This window comes from Stegodyphus dumicola, chromosome 5, assembly GCF_044657685.1.
Source record: "Stegodyphus dumicola isolate Sdum_Otavi_A_Nest chromosome 5, ASM4465768v1".
Classification (NCBI taxonomy): Eukaryota; Metazoa; Arthropoda; class Arachnida; order Araneae; family Eresidae; genus Stegodyphus; species Stegodyphus dumicola.
In genome coordinates this window covers 178221132-178246370 of record NC_140772.1, presented here as the reverse complement: position 1 = coordinate 178246370, position 25239 = coordinate 178221132, and the positions used below count along the sequence as shown (strand labels likewise).

Genomic DNA, 25239 nt, shown 5'->3' with positions numbered 1-25239 from the left:
CAATGTCCACGAAAATACACCAAGAATGAAAATCAGCAGTAATACTACACCATACAGTCCCATAATCAGAATTCTGGCGCCGCTATTCATGTACACGTTCATTGGGGTTTAATGTGTCCCGTATGAAACTGTTCTGAGCTACGTATGCTTTGTCTTTCGCAGCTTTATCTAGATATTAGTAGCATATATGGCCATTATTGCGTTCGAAAAGCATTTACAATAAGTATAATATTAACTAAATCTAAAATATCAGAGTAATTATGCTTAAAAAATGTGCTTCAATATGTTACTATTCTTAATGAGTTAATATCTTTCAAGGAATATAATTTTTATTACAAAGATGCGGAAGCTAGAGTAAAAACGTTGCGTCATTTGACTGTTAGAAAAATTTAGAAACTTCAGCTCTGAAAAAAAAAACTTTTATACTCTTGCTCTTACCAGCACTCCAGTTCTTCTTAGACTGGTTTAGTTAATCAAAGTTCATTGAAATAGAAAGGCATACAAGTAAAGCGAACTGAGAGTCAAAAGTTCTTCAGTATTTGTTAAATTTATTTTCTTTATATTATCTACAGTTTTGTCAATTTATATTCGAGATATCTTTGATAAACTGATTAAATGGCAATAAGATAATTATTAATTTAATCATAATAAGTTCCTCAAACATTTTAATAACGAACATACAATTATACTTACTTGAAATGGAAGAAAACTAGAAGAGCCAGACTTAATGCAACAAGCGAAATGCCATAACCTACATAGTAAATAGTAGCGGCTTCCTTCATATCCCATAGCACCTGCAAACAAGAATATTCTCGTGAAGCATCGATTCTTTATCAATTTTCATTGCCTTACTAAATAACTATTACTATTTAGGGTGTTATATTTAAGAATTAGCCGCTTTTCCTTTATTGTCAATTGTACATTCGTCGGCTGTTATTTGGATACAAATAAATAAATGTATTTAAGCCCAGAGTTCTTGAGATCGAGACAGAGAAACTGTTAGCGTTTAGCAGTTATTTCTGGCCGTTTCATTAATGTTCCTTTCAACGTCTGAATGACTTGAATCAGCTTTAGCTTTCCTAGCCATAATTGATCGACTAAGTTGAAGGCCGCAGCCAAAGTTTATAAGCTTGCTTTGTATAATAATTTGATGTTTGATCTTTTAATTTAAGCTTTGCTTCTGTAATTCGAGCTAAGTGCGGAGTTTGATTTCTGTCGTTACTCAGGCTGTCTAAATGTTAGGCTGATGGAAAAGTTTATTTAAATTTTCTTCTGTGGAGGCGTTGAGGAGTCAACATACTGTTTTCGGAGTTGGAAACGTGAAAAACCAACGATGTTATCGCCAGGATTTGAACATATCCAGAGCTTCCAGTTGCTAGCTGGACAAGCTTTCTAATTACACCACGAAGTCGCATAGTTAGGAAGAAGAAAATTCTTATAGAATTATTTCATTTAGAAATTAAGAAAGGGCTATAATCCACCTACCATTTTTTCTGGATGTAAATTTTAACATTGAAAGTAGTTAAGATCAGTAGAATAAGCACAGCTAAACGTTTCTTTGGACTTCGAGTTACGTAATATATACTAAAATATCGGTTAGTTACAGGCAGTTAGTTTGAGTCACTAGGATTTCTGAAGTAGGCATCATGAAAATCGAGCAATGCCCTCGCCGAGACTCGAACTTGGGCCTCTTGAATACGCGCCGAGTGTGCTACCGTTACACCATGAAGGCATGCAGAAAGGAGGAAGAAAATGCCTTACAAGTTAGGCCAATTTTTGAATTGATTAACAATGAAAGGAATAAATATCTTATGTTTTGTTGAATAGCAACACTCAGTAACTCACTTTTATTAACACTCAGAGTAATAATTGTTTGCTAGTCCCACAAAATATAAATCTATTCATTTTAAATTACTCACATAAATACTGCATTCGAAATGAAATACAATAATTACCATAATATTTCGAATTTAAGCAATACATTTCAGTTAGAACTTTTAAAGACATAAAATTAGGGTGCTGCTCAAATTCAAAGCGGATATTTTAACGTCCTATTTCTAAAATTAGGTAATATATGATCTGTGTAGACGTATAATCGATACCATTAACACAGATCAACAAACCCGTCTGACAGTGCGAACAAATACTTTTGCAAGAAATTTGAAGAAAGCTAAAAATCAAGAGATCTGTAAGGACATAAATTAACTCTAACTAATGCGTCTAAAACATCGTCGGAGAAAATAAAGCTGCTAAAAAACATCGCCGTTTTAAAACATCGTCGTAAAAAATAAAGCACCTGCAAACCATCGCATGACGATAATATCTCATTGTTTTTTTAGGCTTTAAAATTCCTAAATATATATACATAAAATGATTTGTGAGCGCAAGAAGGAATGAGGAATATGTTTACCTTCATCTTTCAGATTTTTAAATTAATTAATATTTTTATGCTAAAAAAAGGAAAAATGAAAGCATTCAAAAACTGAAAATGAGTAGAAAATTAATGTTACGCATAACAGTTAATAGAATTTTAAACTTATGCAGTTATTTAATGAAGGCCATTATTTAATTAATCTCTTTAGTGAAGTCATAGTAGTAGCTCTTCATGAGAAATATAGTCTAAACATTTCTAAAGGAAAGATGAGAAACTGCATATGGTTATTTATATTAAAACTGTTGAATTAATTATTTCAGTTTAAATAAAGAAGTTCAATTAATTAGTTCATTTTCAGTTTTTAATTGCTTAAATTTCCTTCTTGATTTTAGTAAAATTTATTAATTGATTAAAAAATATAAAATATGGAGGTAAAATATACCTTATTCCTTCTTGCACTCACAAATCGTTATGACAATATAAATTTGCAACATTCAAAGCCTGAAAAGCACACTTCTGCTATATTATCGTTATGCGATTTGTAGGTGTTTTGATTTTTACAAAGATATTTTCCAAGATTAAGATGTTTAATCGTGATGTTTTTGAACCGCTTTTTTTCAACAACGATGCTTTATACTACAATGTTTTACAATTGTGATGTTTCCTCCTTGCTTTATGTTCTCTCGCGATGTTATGGACGACGATGTAATGCACTCCTTGTTTTATTTTCTCTACGATGTTTCCTTCCGCGTGTCTGTGCCCAATATTTTCATCTGCAATATTTCTGACGCTTTCGTAACCTGATAAATTTGTACTACTAAGGAATATAACATACAAGATACTTCAGTGCAGCATCATAGAATATGCGGAAACATTCGTAAAAATCAATTTTTTAATTTGAAAAGAATGAAGTGTTGGCACTGTCATCCCAGGGTACTGCTTTTAAATTAAAATACTACTTTTATGTTATGAAAGTTGCATTTTTCAAAATTGATTTTCATAAAGATAGCCATTCAGGTTGGGGCATCTTAGTGAAGTGAATATTGGTCTAAACGTATACTGGTCGAGACACATAACAATGCCAGCTTATTACTATTAAGGTATCCATGAAGATAACTTGTTGCTTGATTGTATACAATCATTTTTAAAAAAATTTAAATATTACTGGAATATATTTGAGACTAATGTGCGATGCAACGTTTTAGTCGGATATATTAACATTTAAACCCTCTAATCTATACGAAACAGATTATTATTATATTTTGTGTGAGTATTGTAAACATACGAAACGAAAAATTAATCATGATATTTGCATGATATACATGGTGGAACTAATAACATTCGTATTAAAGGTTAGTTGAAATATTTGAAATTGTATAAGCTTTAGATTAAAAATGACATTAATTAATGCAATAAGAATTAAATTTATCTTCTGTAAATATGTGATCCATTTGATACACTTGTGTATACTGCCTTCTGCTTAATGTTTAGAGCTCAGTTAAGTCTTCTTTAGGAATTCCAGTTTTTCCCAGCTATCTTTTTCCAACAGGTTTTGCTAAGGAATAAGACTGCTTACTCCAGCTGTAAGTCGGAATCAATGATACTTCTCAATGATCCAGCCAGCGTTAGTAGTTACCAGATGGAACTTGTTCGATAATATCAGCATTCTTTTCTGTTTGGTCCTGATCAATAATAAATTAAGTTAAAATAGATGTGATGGCTGATATGCTGCTTGTTTATTTTGGCAGTAAATTTATGTTTTCTTTTTTGATGAAAAAAAATATATGGCTGCTTCATGAGCTTTAATCCATACAGTCTTTACATAACCTTTAAATGCGAAAGACGGCTTAAAAATTCTTATTAAGCCTTTATCGAAAAACTACGAAATTAAATTTTTACGTCTACGTATCAATCGTCCAGATTTTACTCCTTCTTTGACAATCAGCAGAGTCTTGAGTTTCATCCCTTCAGCATAGCCTTTGAGGACTAATATCATAGGACAACTATCGCTTTATGTTTAACGATTTCTGGAATACTTTACTCTTCTGTTTAAATTAATTTTTAATGTATCTTGTCTTTGAATTACCTGAATTACATGCTTAATACGTTGTCGACAAATATATTACTCTCAACATATTTTACTAACTAATAGTATATTTCGGTTATTGAACTATTAACTTACCTGAAAGAACTCATCTTCATGAAGTGTCAATGGTTTGCAAGATCGGTAGTTGGACCATGATGACCAAGTTCCATTTTCTAGGCAATATCTGCTTGCATTACCTATTGGATAAATAATTAACAGATTATCAAACTTTTGTGATTATTGAGGAGAAATTTATAGGAAAAAAACATATAGTAAAAATATTACATAAAAGCTGAGCAATGAAAATGCCACCTCCATAGGCAATGATGCCTGAATTTATGAAGGAAATGGATTCATATTTGCACATATTATTATTATGAAATCCTTGACAACCGGTTCTTGTTGTCAACAGATTATCAAACTTTTGTGATTATTGAGGAGAAATTTATAGGAAAAAGCATATAGTAAAAATATTACATAAAAGCTGAGCAATGAAAATGCCACTTCCATAGGCAATGATGCCTGAATTTATGAAGGAAATTGATTCATATTTGCCCATATTATTATTATGAAATCCTTGACAACCGGTTCTTGTTGTCGCTGTTAATCAACGTCAAATATCAGCAACCATATACCTGTGCTTTCAGCCACGTGTTTGCTTGACACTGAAAGCGCGTTCCAAGGTATGCTCTTTCTCACGCAGATTGCAAATTACATTTCTAGTGCCACCTTTAATTTCCTTCATATTTCCATCAAAGCATAAGTTGCTGAACAGAACTAGCATGAAATACTTTTTGCTGAGCTGAACTAAAATTGTGAAGGAAATGTTGCTTCGACAAAGAATAAAATATTTACTTATAGCAAGCTGTTTATAACATGTGTGTATAATAATTCAAATTTATGTATCTGAAAACACACTTTTAGCTTTATAGAAATTTTTAGGTGAAAATCTAACTTTGTTATGAAGAGAAAGGGAGAAAAATAAGCTACAGATAAAATATTTTCAAAGTAAATGATCAGGGGGAACAGCTCTTAAAATATTTACGCATTTTTTAAAACAGCGCATTCTTTGCAAAATATAGCACTTTTATTTAGTTGTCGTCATTTGCTGTTATTTTTGTGACAAAGATGGTTCATCTCTTACTAAATTTCAAAATACTTAACTGATTTATAATAAGGAGAAAAAGATTAGGACAAGTAGATTTTGAATAAAATCTATAGCTCTCGAAAGCGATCACCTAGAAGTCCCTGCTTTTATGCTGCTGCAAGTGGTTGCGTTTCTGCTTAGTTTTTAAATATTATATTGCCGTGATTCTCTTCCTTCTTCGTTCTCGTTCATTTAATAAATATTAATTTTTATGGCCTGAAAAAGAATTTAAATTAAAATATCGAATTGTCTTTAAATATGCCCATAATTTCATTTTTTTGATAATTTAAAATCTGTTATTTTTACTGAATATCTATTAAAACTATACAAATTAATTAAAATAAATTGTTTTCATTTGTAGAATTGATCTCAATAACGAAGTCTCATAGCTATAGAAACTAAAATAAACATCAAAGAGCCAAATGTTTATGTGCAAATATTTTAGAACTTTCGATTATTTTGTATTCCAATGAAATTAATGAAGGTTTACAAAAGAATGAATATCTATTACATAGTACCATTTTTTCTTGAACAACAGTCATTACTATTTCTTGATTAATACTATATAAATTTTGAACTGGACGAGATGCGCTCTTTCAGAGGCAATTTTGTAAAATTGTATGCAATGTATATTTAAGATGCCATGAAATTAAAATTTGAAATAATATGAAATGAAAATAAGAATTTGGTTAACTGATGTATGAAAAGCAAATTAAATCATACCACTTACTATTAGTATCATAACGGACGCCATTAAATTCAGCGAAGCATGGTACACTAGCAACAGTGCCTGCTGGTGTCGTTGGCCAGCATGATATACCATCCCATGTGCTATTGCAGTAGATTTCGCCGCCTGTAAGAGAATGAGAGAAAACGCTTTGATATGCATATTCTAAATGCTATGGGTTATGCAATTCTAAACGTACAATAACACCTATAGGATAAATGATAACCCAAATGTATAAAACTACTCGAAATTTGTAAGATGATATCAGTAAATATTTATTGCAAATTTTAGTTTTAAGGTCATATATCTAAATAGTATAATACTTAGCAAAATTTTAAAATTCTAACCTTTCTTAAGTGCATAATTTAAGTTATAAATTGATAGTTAACTAATTAGAGCATTACATAAAAGGTATTTTTCGAGAATTTACGCATACAATAGTGTTTCTTTACCTAGAATTAAACAAACGATAAAAATATTTATAGTGTTAAGTACTCTTGAACTGTGTGGTTCTATGTCTGGTTTGTTTACCTTTGGGTCTTTACAGAAAATTGAAGGTTTTGCGATATTATGCTTATTTATGTTCATTTTGCATTGCATACCTTTGTATTATTAAGTATTGTTGTGTTGCGTTTACATGTTACAAAATGATGTTATATTATTAATAAGCATACGGTTTGAAATACAAGAAAAGTTTCTCTGAGAGTAGAAGTTCTTCAAGCATAAAATCAGAATGTTTCAAAATCCTTGCGCTACTTATAGAATTATTAAACTAAGAAAACTCCCACTTGTGGCTTCACTGCAGCTTGCGGACGTAAATTTGTACGACAGTATAATTCAATGTTAAGTCGCAGAGCCATCTAAGGTCACAAAGCTGTGTAAGGTTCTACTTGCCTAGACATTTAAATCACAAATATGGCTCTCAATGAATTCTTCCATCTGCCACAAAAAGTGGTATTAAAGCAATTACAACACAAGACTATAATCATTCCTAACTTATTATTTTGCTCAAAATTTCTGGATTCATCGCATGTTGCTTCTTACCGTAGTAACTACATTCGAAAAATCTGCATCTTCTGAAGGCGCTAAAATAAAGTGAGAAATGCAAGAGAGAAAATTTAATAGAAGTATAAAAATCGTTTCTATCTTTCTGGCTTTCTTTAATTAGAAAAACGTAACATATTTAAGCAAGCAGAATCAACATTTGCAGTGGGTTTAATTTACAAACTAAACAAATTTAAACATTCAACTGGATTAGTTAACTAAAATAAAATCTACAGCATAACGCATAAGCATTAATCAAAAGCAAAATATTCTATGGAATAACACTTTAAATGATTCAAACTTTGCAACTCAAATAATTTGTCAAATAAAAAATATTTTTTAATATACGATAGAGATGCATACATATTTAAGTTTTATTAAAATTAATAAAATATATTATTTATATATTTCTTGACATCTTAATTATTATTGTAGTTAACAAATATAAATAAATAATTATTTTTATTGTTTATATACGGTTATAAGAGGTCTATGTTTACGTTTACAGCCGTTAAGTGGTACGTTATTCCAACCATACCGTAGCCGGTATCACCGTGTATAACACCTGTATTACAATAAAAATCTACCAATTTGAGAACAAAGGGAGACAAAGAAAAGCTCCTCTACATCAAGTGGAATTTGTATTGTGTTGGGGTTTAAAACCTCTGAACCTCTTCTATCGTTTTCAAAGCAAGTATTTTAGCATATAACGAAGCAATTCATTTTACCAACAAATCGCTTAGTATTCAGAAAACATAATATACAACGTTGACCATAAGAGACATCATCTTCTTGCTCTAGTTTGAGAACAATTCTGCCAAAATTTTCTGTGAAAACTGAAAAGCATTAAGGAAAATCTTCTATGATTTATTTTAATACTTTTTGCGTCTTCTAATAGCTTTTGTTTTGAAAATATAATGCTTGAACAAACTGTGTTTATACGAAACCGATAGATCGATTATCAGCTGCCCAAAATGATTTGAATTTCGTGACAGAACCGGCATTGTTTGGGGTTTTTAAATTATTTTTTCCTATTATCAAGTCATTATGTTGTTAATGTACTAGTAAATCAGGTTTTAGTTCTTACCTTTTCAAGCTCTGTCTTCCGTTACACTGATTCTCCCAGTCGGGAAGAAAAAAATTGATTACGGGAGAATGAAATTTAAATGCTATCCTGAAACCATATGCTTTAGGATAGCTGCTGTATAGTCGGAAGCTAGTGGATGTTCAATGTTTTGGTAACTTATTTTAGTTTTAAATCACAAGCAATGAAACAAAATAAAATTTTCATTGTTACGTGTTAAGTTGTTTCATATATTTTTGTTCTGTTGTTGAAGATAATACACACTGATACTGACCATAGCCTACGTTTTGCTAGTTAGGTGAGACTGAAACGCAAGATTTTCAGTTAGAGCAACATATTTAATTTCGCAAAACTCCAGCAAGGGAAACAGAAAAAAGGCTAAATGGTATGTCAATATTATATCATTGGATAGAAAATCAATGACAAATGTATATATCCAGTGTAGTCTGAATTTTTAGAGGGATAATTTCTGTGAAGCTGACAAGGCAAAATTTACACTGCATTTTGAAAAGTAATATCATCTGGCCAAATAGCTATCTTTGATGTTCATGTGATTTTTAATGTTATTTTCGTATAATCTAGCGGAAGCTATATTTCTAAACAATGCTTTGTATATCTATATCATAAATTCATTATTTAATTGCTTCATGGTATACATATATGCGATATCGATTGTTTATTAAAACTGTGGATAAGCCTTTTTCAGTGGGAATGAAACATAGTTTACAGCCCACAACAAATTGAAGCTCTGGGGTACAAAATGCTATTCAATAGCAGTAGTAACTGAACATATAGGATACAGATTGTTTAAGATAGCTACAGATTTAAATTCCTTGTTAATTAATTCAATATTTTTTTTTAAATATAAATTTTTTTAAATAAAGAGGAGAACTTTATGAAGGTAGTTTTAATACTGTACTCAAGTAGATTCTGTAAAATGAAATCTTACATTATATATAATGTCCAGGATGAAAAGTTCCAGAAAATAGGATTTTATAAATAATTATAAATAGCATTTCTGATATGTGAAAGGTTTGAAATGATATTTAAGAATATATTTTTACTTATATTATCTTTTTAGTTCCAATTTTAGCTTAATTTCAGGATTTTGAGCTCCTTCAGATTAGAGGCAGTCCTTTTAAATTATTTGAGACAGCATTTCAGAGAAATTTGCGTGTAAAAGTATAGAATATTTGAATTTTAACTAATGCATAATGGGTATCATGCTATACAACATTTCTTGCTCTACGGAAAATATTTATAGAATTTCTATAAAACACAATAAAAATAGAATGTTACTTCTTTTCTGTAAAATTCATCTTAAGTTGCAGACCTCTTAACAAAGATTCTTAAGTTACTGGGCAGAACTTTAAGAAAACAGTTTCAAATGATTAAAAGATTCTGTATAAATAAAAACCTCAATTTTTGTATGATACTCACAATCTCAGTAGTAGCAAAATAGTCAGTACGCTTTTAAACAAATTCCTCAAACAGATGAAAATAATCGTTCCATTTTGGTGAAACAGCACACTTTTCTAAATCTGTAGCAAGTCCATTCCAATTACCTCTTACATCATTGCGCATTTCGCGCATAGAAAGCTGAGAATTTTGCTATCTCATTAAAATGCCTTAAATATTTCACTAATCTGAATTAACGTTTTCACTCAAAATGTTGAAACTTTGCTCATAAAATGCGTTAAATTTTTTTAAAAAAAACGTTTTCATTGAAAATGCAAGTCTGGATTCCAAATTTAAAGAAATAAAATTCGAACTCGTCGTTTTGGAATACTTTTTATATAACTTGTGTTATTTTGTACAATGTTGTTTCAAGAACATTTGTTTTAATAAAATTCAATAGTAAATTTGATTTCTATTAAACAAAAGTTCCATCTCGGTTTAACGATTTTTCTTAGGTTTCCTCATACGCGTCGGGCAACGATTTATGTTATCCAAAATTATAAAGGATGTTTAGTGAGAGTTATTCAGCTTAGTAGTCATTTGTAAGTTTTATATGAATCCTGTTCATGAGCAACTATAAATTCCTTGTTCCAAACGTTTCGAAATTCCTGCATATGGACTATCTAGGACGAAAAAGAAACTAATTGGAAATAAAAAGAGGAAACACCAGAAATATTTTAAAGATCAAAGTAAATTGCTAAATTCTTTAATTTTAAGTTACAATTAAAAGAAAGAAATTGCTTCTATTTAAAGTCACTGTCATCCCTTAAATCTATTCTCAAACATGAAACATTGCGATTTCCTTAAATAACACAAATGGAAACTACACAAAGCAATAAAATACTAGAATCGTTATTTTCCTAATGCTCTACTTTATCAAAACTTTTAAAAGTCTTCTGGGAAATGAGATAAAAGAAACGCAATGAATGACTTTCAAAGCTATACAGTTTATTTTATTCCTTAAAATAAAAAGGTAGATTTATTATTTGTTCTTCATTGAAAGAAGTAGAAAACTAATTGATATTTATTATTGAAACTACCTCAAAATATGATGCTGATAATAGCTAATAAAACTTTCTAGGAAATCAAAGAAAATCAGGGTTTAGATAAACAAGCATCTATTTAAGTATCGTAATATTATGCTTACGTTCTAAAATATGCAGTTAAATCCGATCTGTAATTTCAAATTGCTATTAAAAACGTCATTTCAATCTAAATTACATTAACAAAATAATGGACGCATGTTAACAGTAAATTTCGAACATCTATTTCAATCCTAATTTGCAGTGGCAAATTAAATATTAAGAACTGTAGTTCACTACAGTTTTCTTAAAGCAAAACTTTTTTTTTATTTCCATTTTAAAACTGAAACAAGAATCCAATTTTCAGAGCTCTTCAGATCCTTCTTTTTTTCCCACTGTGTTCTTCTTTAAATTTTTTGTGTTACTGGTCTTTAATCTATGTTGAATAATCTGGTATTTAAAAACTGCTTTTTTAACACATGTTAAACATAATTACATTTATAATGATTTCCCAGTTACAAGAATAAATGAAATATTATGTATAAAAATACTACTAGACTGATTTATTGCAAAATATAACAGAAGGTGTTTGCAAACTAAACCAATGAATACAAATGGATACTCTTTTTTTCGCAAATAACCCTTCGGAACAGTAGTTTTCGCAGAATAAAAAGTATCATTGAGTTGAAATTCGAATGCATAAAAGATATTCACTTTTAAATCAGGTGCAGCTGACGTCTTTTATAAAATATTCGTCACATTTGTTTTCATGCATTTACGAATATATTTTTGTAAGTTTTCCACGATTAATAGTTGAATAAGTAACAAACATAATCAATATGACCTACAAATATCCTCAAAATTTAAGTAAATAAGAAAGAAAACTGCATGCAACATTTACACCATATATGCTTATAAAGTTAGTCCTGTTACAACAATCCTTAACAGCTTTTAAATGAGAGTTACATGCAGATAGGATCTTACATTGGGTGAAAGTTTTAACATTTAGGAGTAAAAGGGAATGGCCATTAATCATGTAATAAAGCAGCGTTTTGAAGTAACCTCGTTAACGTGTTGTAGAAATCTCTCCAAAGCAGGATAATAAATTTAAAACTGAAACAACATTTATGACTGTTTCCGTTGTTGATAGATGAACGCTACCACGCTAAAAAGGCTTTGTAAAGTCCAGTGTATGGAGTTTCTTGGAGGAAATAAATATCTTGCATTTTCTTTAATGAACGTACTTGTCAGTACTTTGTTATACCTTTTAAATAACAGAACGCGAAATTAAGAGATAATAAAGCAAAAGTCGAAATTATAACGGACAAACTAGAACTACAATCTAAATCAAAGAATTAGAATTATTGGATTCTTATGTCTCTTCCCTTCCTGCCTTATAGGCTAGATACGTGTATAGTGTAAATCTGAATGAGGATATTTTGCATTTAATTTCTTTTGTTTCAACATAAATTCACCGCGAATTAAAATATAAATCGCATTTCTTTCAACAATAGTAAATAACAAAATTATTTTTCATTTACCTATACACACTTCAATTCTATTCCAAGCGAAATAAAGGCAAAAAACATTAAGTTATAAAATCGAATGTATATTTTATTGATTATTTTTTACACTTATTTGCGCTAAACTAAATGCATGGATAGGTTTTAGCATATTTTTTTTTTTAATATTTCTCAAAACATATTCTTGAAATTACTGAAAAGTGTTAAACAGTTTATTTAAACATTCAACTTTACGTATTCAGTTGTATTTTTCATTAGGCATGACGTTTTCCAAGAATGGTTTTTTTTCATTACATTATAAAATTCACAACAAGTAATTTCGAATTAGTTTTATGATTAATTAGCAGATGTTTAACAGCAGACGTTGAAAATGTATCCCTTACAACCTGAACCACAACCTACCCTTTGGTTTTGAATTACCTGATTCAACAATGTACGTTGTCACCAATATTTAATTAACATTCATAATTTCATTAATAATTTCTGTACTCTCTTCTAAATCAGACCAGGCGATTTCAAGTTGCAAATTTATCCACTCTACTTACTAACTTTATCAAAATTAGTTTCTCCGCAACTCTTGGATTACTACTCTTGGATACAAGAATAATAAAAATTTTCTACACTTGATATCGTTTGTTCTGAACACCTTCATTTTCTTTCAAAGCGCATCACAATTTTATGACAGAAGATGAAATAAATTTGTTCTTTTTTTTGTGAAGTTGATAAAATAATTCAGAATATGTCTGAAATGCTTCTGTTTAGAATCAGAACTACATTATTAAATAACTACATATTACCATAAATATTTTCAAAAATATTTCATTTTCTAGATTTTTAAGGAAATAAAAATTTGGGGCATTTGTCACAAGATACGAAGTATGATTTTAGGCCACCAAAAAGGAAACGAATCCTTTCTCTTGCAGATAACAAACTAAAGAATCTTATGCTGCTATGAAATAATACATTTTTGCAATCTGCTCCCATGAATTCACAGAACTCTTTAAATTTCGTTACTTCTACCGTAAATATTTGAAAATACGTATTTATAAATTTCTATAACAATAGCTTCTATATGTGTTCAGGGATAGAGAATCAGACGCTGTTTGTACTACATTGGTATACAATGTGAGCTGAACAATCAGATCTTAAAATAATCTGTCTAAATCACTTTGAACTTTTCTCAATACATTTTCATTCCCTTTTCTCTTCCCACCACCAGAATTACTCTTAGTGTTATCAGCAGTATAAAAAACCAGCTTTTCTTCAAGTTTGTATTTTACACTGCAGTGTGTCAAAATTTAAGCTGTTTCACCTGATAATTCATCGACAGCTTTAAGTCTAATTTGAATTCCCTCCTCGAGATTGAAATATCTTACAACAGTCGGAATAAGTTTTACTTCACTTCTGTTTGAGCTATCCAACATTAGTGTTACGTAATTAATGCTTTCTAAAGAAAACAACACATTCTCAAGTATGAGTGTCAAAATAACATTAACAATAATTGCCTCGGTTTTGAATCTAGCAGATGGAAAGTTTGGGTCTTATAATGTTTTAACCAATTTAGATGTGCAGTCTCATGTTTTGAAATTGAGTTCGTGTCTAGCAGTTTTGAAACTGAGTTTGTGTTGTATGATACCTTCTTTAGCAGCACACTCCAAATCAGTGTCATTGTTATTTCCATCTTTGGCTTTAAAAAAGTGTTGCTGAAGCAGTAGCATTAATAGCACTTCTGTGTTTAGCTGCTTTTACGAGATCTTCCATATCACCCTTTCAATGCAGTACTTCGGCAAATTACTAACTTCCCATGGTATGTTAGAAATAACAGAACTCATGAGGAGCTGAGAATTGTTCAACTAAGATATTTTTATTATAAAATTTCAAAGAAGTTTCAGGAGATGCAAAATAATATTGACAATCCTGCAATCAAAATCTGTACCTATAACTACAATGATCTTGATAATTTAAATCGACCACTGGCTATTCTAAATGTATGACCCCCATTCTATTACAGAGATTTGCACTTATTGTTTGTTCTCAGTGAACTCTATTTATATATATGTGATAAAATAATTATTATTAAAATTATATATATAATAAAAAAGAAAAAAGAAGTAAAAAGAAAAAATAAAAGAGAAAAAAATTATTTTGTAAAACTTTTATATCTGTATATCTTTTCTCTTTTCTCAAGATTCGAAAATACTTTTCGTTCTGCAAAGGGTAGGATCTCGGTACCCAAGTACCCTGGTGTTTGGACACCATTCCACTGGATCGATATCACCCTTTCCTTTAGGTGTAACAGAAAATTCTCCATTACATAACGAGCAATAAACACGTTTATTGTTACTATCATTACACAATTTCAAAAATTTGTATTCCTTTTGCAGGCTAACATTAAACATACATATTTTTATGCCCATTACTAAACAATGAGTCAAAAAACGAATACAGATAAAATGATCAAAAACATGTAGATGAGTTATTTCACGCACGAAAATAACATAAACACATTGCCCCTGATGTGTTGCCCAAATGACTAAGTAAAACGTTGTGGTGGGATTGGTAGCCACGCCTCCGTCAAAAACGACGTCAAGCGCTTTCTCCAAGGTCGGCTGAGAGATCGGAAGCCGTAAAAGAATGTTTAAAAACGCGATGTCGAATATATAGGCTTAAAATTTAAAAACATCTTCGCCAGCCATAAAATTCTCAAACGCCGAAAATTTTTGCGACTGGATAAGCGATAAGCGATAAGCAACGGAGGACGTGGGCACTGTCCCTTTACCAAAAGGTTAATCGGTATAGCACCACGTCCACCTATATCTAGAGCCTAAAGAGGAATCACAAGACGCCACGCACCGGGCTCCCAAACCCAAAGCCAAATTCAACCCGGGGGCAGTCCAACAGACCAAATGCCCACGAAAGACAGTCCCAACAACCGCCCAGGCCCCACATTTATTAAATAAAATAACAAAAGCGTGCAGGGCCAAAAAGGGCGAGTTTTGACAATAAGCAAAAATTTTACAAAGTTGTAATGTACACAAATATAGAATATACATAAGCTAAAGTACAGTCTGATGTTGAGCAGCCCAATAATATACAATGAGTAAAATATAGACAGTAGAATTAGACTTAATGACAATATAACATAAAAATAGAGAACATAGTGACATAATGAATGTAAATGATTACAGCAATACACAGAGGATATACCAAAAGAAATAAAAATAAAATAATACGATAAAATAATAAAATAATAATGTGACTGGAAGTACTGATACATGGGAAATGCGTAAAGCATTCAGAATTCGACTTAAATCAGAAGACTAACAACTGGATCGGGATACATTGCATAGCCAAGTACATATATTTGACAAAGCAACATATTGAAAGTCAGTGTAATAAACTAGATATTCGCTATGACAAAGTCATGTTACAATACCGCAGGTAGCGACCGGATATTAACTCGGACAGCAATAGAAACCAGGACTGTCCGGTCCAATTCTGGACGTATATAAAGCCTAAGCGTAGCGCTTTTTATTTCGGCAAAATTAAACTAAGCTGAAACTGGCCATGCTTATTCAGCCAAATTTTACTAAAGAACTTGTTATTGATGAATAATGACTCTCTCAATAAATAACATCAGACGTACATACGGTATGCAATTGCAATCTATTAATGTTCATAAGTTAGATATTTCCAAAAGACATGTGATAGTAGGCTACTTAAAATCTACATATTTGCCAAATAATATGGGGCGACATATTATTAATACATGATTACAATTTGTTGAATTAAACCATGTGAATGTGTTTCTAGTCCTGTTAGAATACAGTTTTATTTTAAGCTCCATGCGCATATAAATTTGTCACCTACTTTCAGTTCAATTAATATAATAATTCTAAAATATGTACTGTATATGTTTTTAAACTTAAAAAGAAAATTGTAAGCCATGTATATGAATTTACTATTAAGCTTATATTAACAAGTACTCCAAAACAATACCGGAGAATCTGGTAACAAGAATCTGGATTGTATGAGTTCTATTTTAATTTGAATTTTATGTAGCAAACTCAAAATTTAGCAATTTTAATATTAAAAAGAAGCATATCTTCAAGGATAAAAAGTATAGAAATAACTTCGTTTGGCTAATAAAAATAAATCAGAGGAAAATGAAAATTTTTATTCGCTTACTTATTTTGTAAAGGATTTTCTCCCTCCTTTCCGCATGCCTTCGCGATAAAATTTGAAGCGCATTCGGGTCGTTCGCATCTTCATTGACATAAAAATGTCTCGCTGTCTGTACAGTTTTAACCTGTAGTAAACGGGGATAAAAGCGAGTAGGAGTAAAGGAGGTTACTGAAGGGTTTGGTTATCTGACTTAAAAAAATAATAAGAAATAAGAAAATTGTGTAAACCTGAATAAAAAAATAAATTTAAAGAGAAGTATACAATATTATGCATATCCCCTCCCAGAAAAGCAAAGAAGTGAATAAAAAATATTCATTCGATGTCTCTGAAGCTTTCAGAGATTTTGAGGTACATGAAAAAACACCAGCAAAAGAAAATTTAAATAAAATCATTAATTAATCAAAGTAATTGTTCTAGGCAAAAATATGAAGTTTGTTTAGGTAACAAAGAAAACTCTTTGGAAGAATATCAGCCGAACGCAATGTGATCACATCTGTTGCAAACATATGAGTGAATTTGCCGATTCATGCATGAAAAAATCATGGAATTATACAGGATATATAGGGTAATCGTTTAGCATTCTCAGGCCTTTACAATGTCTTATCAAACCAAATAACAGGTAAATGTAAAGTAGCAATGAAAACAAGATAAATGTGTACACCTGAAAGAACTAGAAATCATATAGGCTGTATATTTTCAACTTCCAAAATTACAATGACGCTGGTAAGCGAGCGACGGCAGTGATAACGTTACAGTAAGCTGATTCAAAGCTCGTAAATGCGAAATGTAGTAGATTATAGGACATAAATCAAGCCATTTTTTTATAACTTCAGACAACAAAATCCGTAGTTTTTCCTTCTTCTCCAATATCGAAAATTTGCCATTAGTTCTAGCTAATGTAAAAAGGCTAAACTAAAACTGATGCTACTATGTTTAGGAGTTTAGACTAAAATACGTTTTTTTTTTACACACATAAATAATAAATAATAAAGACTTCCTGCGAACCGTTCTAATCATGTGTTACCCTAATTGATGGAGTGGTGATGATGGCTGTAGTATCATTGGTTTCGGATCCGGATTTCGGAGAAAGCATAAATCTTAGAACTTGTACTGTATCTACATAGATGGTTTGGTAGTAGGAAAACAGGTGCAAGGTCCATATCACATATGCATTTGTTTCACACGGACAATTGTTTCGGGCAATTTTTTTGCCTGGTTTACTATTAAAAGAAAGACGCGAGATTTTTTTCTTCCTTTCGAAAAAAAATTAAGTTGTTAGTTTTCAACCAATCAGCTATCAGCTTATTTGTAATGGAGAACCAGTTTTCTTTGTGTTAACCACAAAGCGATCTGTGGTAATTGGCTGCTGTGACAAAGCAGAAAAATTGTTCTAAACAGTTGCTTTTCCGAAAGAAACGGTGGTGTGATAGCAGCCTAAGTGATCCTCAGATCCGTCCCTCACCGAAGGTGTGTTTTACAAAATTGGGAGGAACCTGTATAGTTAATACCATAGAATTATGCTTATACCATGGAACCGTTCGGTGAAGTTCTGGTGTCTCGCCCACTTTTTCTCGTCCTGTACCTGATTAAACGGCATGCATTTTTGACATACACGCAATGTTCTCAATGACAAGAAAGCAAATGAAATTCAATTTCTTACCGTGTAAGTCATGGATGGGCAAACTACGGTTGGCGGGCGAAATTCGGCCCTCCGAAAGGTTCTATCCGGCCCGCAGATAGAATTTTAATTTTACGGTCCAAGGAAAATTAAAAGAAATATATTATTTATATATTATATATCCATCTCCTGTTCTACTTAAATTATATAATTAATAAATTATATAATGGTAAATATTATTTTTGTTCTTCCTTTTTTTCAAAGGACTGATGATCTTTTTACTTTCTCTATTTCTGTTCTACAAAACATAAATCGACGGAAACAGCAAGCACAGACAGCTTTCAATCGATAAAGTGTTAAAAGCGGAAGTTCTTTATTAGTTATAACTGTAGATTGGCGCCAACAAGCGTTATCTTTTTCTAGGGAAGCAGATATATGGGAATTCAGTATAGGTGAAATAGACCTCGCATGTAGCAGACTGCGCATTTTTTTTAAGCTCCAACCAGCGGCTTTTTCTTTTAGCACGAGTTCTAATATTATTGATTGAGTATGAAAGATTGCGGACATATAGCATCATTGTGAATAGCGGTGAAATTATTAAACGTACAGCGTAGCTAGTGCTTGTTCGGGTTATTTGTAAAATGTTTCAACCCCAAAATAGCTACTATAAAACGTAAAGTTAATTCAGAGTGCCATGCTTTCAATGGTGAATGAACCTGGAAATATTTTTTACAGTTGTAAAAGATAAACCAGTGTGCCTCATCTGCAACAAAGTTGTAGCAGTCTTCAAAGAATATAACATTTCCCTTCATTTTACATCTAAGCATAAGAAGTACGAAATAATGTCCGAATATGAAAGAAAAAAATGCAGAATGTCTTTGTACAAAATTATCAGGCCGACAAAATTTTTTCAAGAAGGTAAACATTATCCAAAAAGCAACTACACATGCAAGTTACATTGTAGCATACAATATTGCTAGAAATAATAAAGCTCTCAGTGATGGGGTGTTCGTTAAACAATGCATGCTCCAAGTTTAGGATGTTTTATGTCCAGACAAGAAAAATAATTTTGAAACTGTAAGCGTATCTCGAAAAACGGTGACTTCTACAATCGAAGACATCGATAAATTAGAGTAAAAGATGGCCTGTTTAAATTTTGCTGCATAGCTATGAATGAAGGCACTGATATAAATGATACTGCTCAAGAAGTATTATTTATAAGGGGTGTTGATGAGAACTTTGAAGATACTGAGGAATTGGCGTGCATGCGTTCTTTAAAGGGAATTATAACGGGATGGAATATTTTTCGTTAATTTCAGGAAGGACTTTTAATGAAGCCCCATATATGACAGGAAAAAAATCTTACTCTTGTATTAATCAAAACTATCCCCGGAACAACGTTGTTTTTCTACACTGTGTTATACATCAAGATGCTCTGTGTAAATCTGCATTGAATATGATACCCGTGCTTGATGCAGTCGCGAAGCTTGAACTCGTGGACTTACAACAGACAATTTCGAGATTTTTTTCAGTCCCTGCAATCTGAATACTCTGATGTACTGTATTACACGAAAGTAAGGTGGCTTAGTGCAGGATGTGTTTTCGAGCGAGTTTAGCAGCTGAAAAACGACATTGTGTCGTTCGTCCATGAGGAACAATGTTCTGCGGAGTGCGAAATGTTAGAAGATACAGAATGGCTTTCGGACTTTGCATTTTTCACACATCTTCTTTGTCATATGAGAAACTTGAATGTCAAGATGCAAGGGAAAAATCAATTTATCGACGATATCTGGGCCGTTCTCAAAGCTTTTAAACTAAAACTTAATCTGTTTGCTGGGCAACTAGCTAAGAACGACTTGTCTGTTTTCCCGAAGTTAAATTCAATACCCTCAGTAAATGAAGAGAAGCTTAAGAATTATGAATATGGCTTGAAAAAACTGCATTTTGAGTTCGAACGCAGATTTCAAGACTTCAGTGCCATTCAAACAGAATCAGATATTTTTACCATCCTTTTCAACGTAAATTGTGGACCAGTAAGTTCAGATTTTCAGCTTTAGTTAATTGAGTTGTAATCTAACAATCATCTCAAGCAGTTGTTTCTAAATGTGCCAAAGTTAGTGTTTTACAAATCATTATCGAAAGTAAGTTTCCCAAATTTAATATCTCACGCCCAAAAAATCAGTGCTATGTTTGCTTCATCTTATATATGTGAACAAGTGTTTTCAACTACGAACCTTAGAAAGAATTATTTCAGAAATAGACTAACAGATGAGCATTTAGCATCGTTCCTTAGAATCAGTACATCTCACTTCGAACCTCAATATAAAGAACTTAAAAAAATTAAATCGCAATTTCATTCATCTCATTAACATATTTAAATTGTAAAATTTGTATATTGTTTTTAAAATTTTGGAAAAATTTATCTTGGCCCGCCACACTTTCTTTTTTCGATTTTTGGCCAGCGACCGAAAAAATTTGCCCATCCCTGGTGTAGGTTTTTAATTTCAAAAGTCTTGAGCAAAACGTATTGAAGATCTATACTTTCAAAATAATAAATATATATACCTAACCTATTTATTACCTACGTAAACTTAAAGGGTGTTAATTGTAATCTTAGCGTTATCAGAAAATGATCAAAACATTTAAAGAAACGATAATATGCCATATCAACTTCCTTAACATTATATGTTGGAAAACAATTACTTATTATTTGTTAAATGTACCAAATGAAGCTGCACTTAGGTTTTCCAACTAGAAAATTTTTCGCCTACTTTCTCTTGAACTAATAACTGAACAAATAACGGCGTTCCCCTGGTATATGTTGTAGAGTCATTAGGAGTTTTTTGGAAGCAGTCAAGATGAAAAATTAGCAACCGCCTTCGCCGGAAATCGAACCCCGGAAATCTGGAATACCGGCCCAGCGTGCTGAACCACTACATCACGAAGGCACGCTAGGAAAGAGGGAGAAATACCTTATAATGTATTTGCATGTAGAATTGCCCTAAATCTAAAACTTCGATTCCCATTCAAACTTAAAGGAATTATTTGATATTCAGTAATAGATTCAGGTTTCTTCACTTTTTTATATTTAAGCTCATTAAATGGATTATTGACACACATGGATTAATAAATTTCAATAATGCGAATTCGTTATAACCGAATGTACTATTCTTTATGTGGAAAACATCGATAAAAAGAAAAAATAGCATCCTAGAGCTGTGGTTAACATTATGTGAATGAATATTGTAATACCTGTGACGTCATAATGCAAAGATAAGCAAACAGCCATAATAAGAAGCAGTGTGGAAGCAACAGATTCTGGATTTACAAATATACCAAATTTTGCTTTTATTATTATACTGGGAAATTTGTGCACAAATGCGTAGTCTACCCTAAGGATTGGCAGTTAAACTTTTAATTTTTTGGACAGCTTTCAAAACCATCATCAGCTAGATAGTCATAAAATCATTAATAATTTGCTTAAAAATTCCGCTCCTCATTTTTACTAAAATGTCGAAGATACCTAGATATGTACGATATTTTAAGTAAACAAAAACTTCGCTACTTTAAAACACGATGTTCAATTCCTTGGGATTTAAACCCTAAAAGCTAAAGGTAAAGATAGAAAATAGAGCTAAATTAGGTAATTTAAAATAAACACCAAATTTTAAAAATGTTTTTATTCAAGGCTATTCCAAAAGTAATAATAATATTGTCATGATAAATCAAAGCGGAGAATTCTTAAGTAATTAAATGAAAATTTAATTAAATTTACCGAAGTCTGCGAAATACCGTAGGGAATTACAAGAAATGTTTGAATTTTCTACCATTTTTTTATAATTAAATGTAAGCATCTGTAGTAAATATTATCCTACAGTAATAGTAGCTAAAGTAGCAGTAAAGTAAAATTTGAGAAAATGGAGAAGTAAAACCTTTTTAAAAATTCATAAATAATATCATTTCATTAAAAGAATTATGATTAATAAAAAATGTTTCATATTTCATAAAAACATGACTTCAAAATATAATTATATTTATTGTTTAATAAAAGTAATTAGAAGTGCTTGCGCGAAAGAGAGAATTTAACTTACTTGAAAGACACTCAAATTTGTGAATACATAACTTATTTCCAGATAATGAAAAAAGTTACGTATATTTTTGCTACTTTTTGTTTACTAACCGTTATTAATACATACGCGGTAGTACATGAAATGCATTCGTATGAATACAGAATAAAGTTGCTTTTTGAAATTATTGCACATTTCTTCTTATATTAAGATAAAGGCAGGACAGTGTACTATTAAACACGCTTGATATTAAAAATGCAGTACAGGAGGACAATGTATACTTGGACATGCCTGATATTAAAAAAATTCATATAATATTACTATAATTGTTGTTGTTACACATGACTTTATTGGAAATATTAGTACAATCATATAAAACAACTCAAGTATCACACATGAAGAATGATAAATAATAAAAAAGAACAAGCATTTATAAAGTAAGAATCAGAATAAATCAACATGGGAACAAAAGTAAAATGTTAAAAAATATAAACAACAAGGAAAGGAATATAAGAGCTGTAGTCTTTACAAGGAGTTCATGAAAGCTCTGGTATTCCAATATAGAGTAGACAAGTCATGATGTGCCATGCAATCGTGACTTGTTTCCAGTCTGAAGTTTGCCCCAGCCTCTTTACGGGGTTTCCGACAAAACTTTTTCTATGTGTCTTGAATGTTAGCCCAGGATTTGCCTGTTGCTTTTGCTGCCTGGTCATATTTAAGACTATCCGTTAATTTCTCAAAAATATGCTTTTTAAGTGACTATGGTTTGCTGTATTGTAGCGCAAGTGTTCCTCTCTTGGATAGGGAATCTGCCTTTTCGGTACCGTCGATACCTACATGTAAAGGGATCCATTGAAAAACGATTGTTTTGTTGTATTTATAAAGAAAGTTCAAAGTCTGTCTTATTTCTGAGATAATCTGGGTATCTGTGTCGTGATTTATAACTACAGCCTGGATGGCTGCTTTGGAATCGACTAGAATAACTGCTTTGGAGAAACAATCGAACTTTATCTTGAGGTTTTCGAGAGAAAACGAGATTGCAAGGATCTATGCATCAAAGTGTCAACAGTTGTACATTAGAGAAAAAAGTTTACTGTATACAGCAGCCCCAGTGTTGTCTTGTATTTTAGGCTTGGTTTATTTAATTATGGCAAAGCACACTAGGGCTATCTGCCTAAGGGGAGGAAAGCCTTCGGGGAAGGCTTTCTAAGGGAAACTGACTCGTATACACGTTACACATGGGGAAAACCACGAAAACGCTCATGCAGCCAGCCCGTTCGCGGGATTCAAACCTCGGACTGAACTACCAGTGTTCAGCGACTTTACCGCTCAGGCGCTGGTGGGCCCATCTTGTATTTTAAAGATATCAGTGTATGCTCTAGTTCATTTAGATTCAGGGTATTGTTCATATAACATACATAATGTGTTTGATTTTAATATTGCATCAGGAATGTTTTTCTTTTCCAAGTTATATATATCTAGCTAGTATTTGGTATTAGTATATTCAAAGGGATTAACCATGATCTTGTTACGATTCATTGATTTGTTTTCCTCTGTTTCTTGTAATAATTTCACACAAGCCTCTAGGGAAGACATTTGGATCTTCACAGTACTTGGTTTGCATTCGTTCATCCATTGCACTCTATGCGGTGCTTTCATTTTAACGAATGTACCAACTGCTTGTTTATTGATTTCAGTAGCAATTGGCGGGTTCGAATTATAGCTTTGCATAGCTCTATTCGAAGTAATTTTCACCGCTCTTCGAAGATAATTTTCACCGATAATTTGAAGAGCTTTGCTTTGGGCTCTTTCGAAAGAGCTAATCTTCCCTTGTGTAGTAGAGATTAACAGTTCACTTCCATATTTCTAAATAGGTTTAATATAAGTGTTATAAGTTTTATTTAGGGTAATTATTGAGCTTCCCCATTTGATACCGGCTAGTCTTTTCAAAATTGAGGATCTTTTCTATACTTTATACTACCATAATTTAAATTGTGTTTATTGAGTAATTTTTAACTGATATGTTAAGAATCTCGATGAAAACTTAATATTATGGAAGAATTGCTTTCGTACTTCGCTCATTGCCTTTCTGAAGAAACAGTTATTTCCCAGATTTCATGAGATTACTGCATATTAATGTAATTTTAAAGAAAAGAGTTTATATAACATTTAAACCACTGCTGGAAAACACACAACTCTGTTCTTGTAACAGATTCTGACTCTTAATTCAAAACACAATGTATGATAGGTGATGTGCTTCCACGAACATTCTTTTCAATCATATTTTTTGGAAATATATAAAAGTGTAAAGTAAATAAAAATATGCCATTCCTTTTTATTTATTTTTTGGTAAACATAGTGTCAGCTAATTAAAATAGTATATTTTGATTTTACCAATCTTTTTGTGCTTGCATCCCTTAAAAATTCCTTTTTAGATAGAGAGAATGACTGGAAAGGTTTCCATGAAGACTTAAACTTCGGCTTATATATCAAGTATCAAACCCGTTAAATTTCAAACTTTTGTCATCGCGGGCAAATCAGCTCTGATTTTACAAGTGCAGAATGCTTTCTGAATGTCCTAACCACATCTTTTCTGAGGATTTCACTGATAACTTTATTCGCTAAGAGGCGATTAGCTTTTGCTCCGCTGATGTTAGAAGAAATAATTTTAGTTTATTTCCATTTCCAATGATAGGTTATAAAGTTTGTGTTTCTGGAATTACTTTTATCAATCGAAACTCATCAACGAATAGCAAGGATAAACGGCTGGAAAACGCTTAATAAAAGCGAAGAAGAAATTGGTTCTATCGTTTTAGGAAAGGCGAATGGGAAGTTCCTAAGTGATCAATTTAATTGAACCTGTAACAGAAGTTCGAAGCATTGAAAGAGCCTCTTAGCGAATCG

General features: G+C 31.5%; 1 protein-coding gene and 1 long non-coding RNA gene across 2 annotated transcripts in view; one reads left to right on the top strand and one right to left on the bottom strand.

The window, feature by feature from the left end:
* Positions 1–25239, bottom strand: part of LOC118199505 (diuretic hormone receptor-like) — a 509054-nt gene that overhangs the window by 102310 nt on the left and 381505 nt on the right. The window contains exons 3-5 of the mRNA XM_085817429.1: positions 6338–6460; positions 4557–4657; positions 694–794 (exon numbers count right to left, since the gene is read on the bottom strand). Of these exons, the coding sequence (XP_085673555.1) occupies positions 694–794; positions 4557–4657; positions 6338–6460 (325 nt within the window). The remainder of the gene's footprint in view (positions 1–693; positions 795–4556; positions 4658–6337; positions 6461–25239) is intronic.
* The window catches only part of LOC118181749 (uncharacterized), a 273477-nt gene that overhangs the window by 156326 nt on the left and 91912 nt on the right, over positions 1–25239 (top strand). The window lies entirely within an intron of this gene.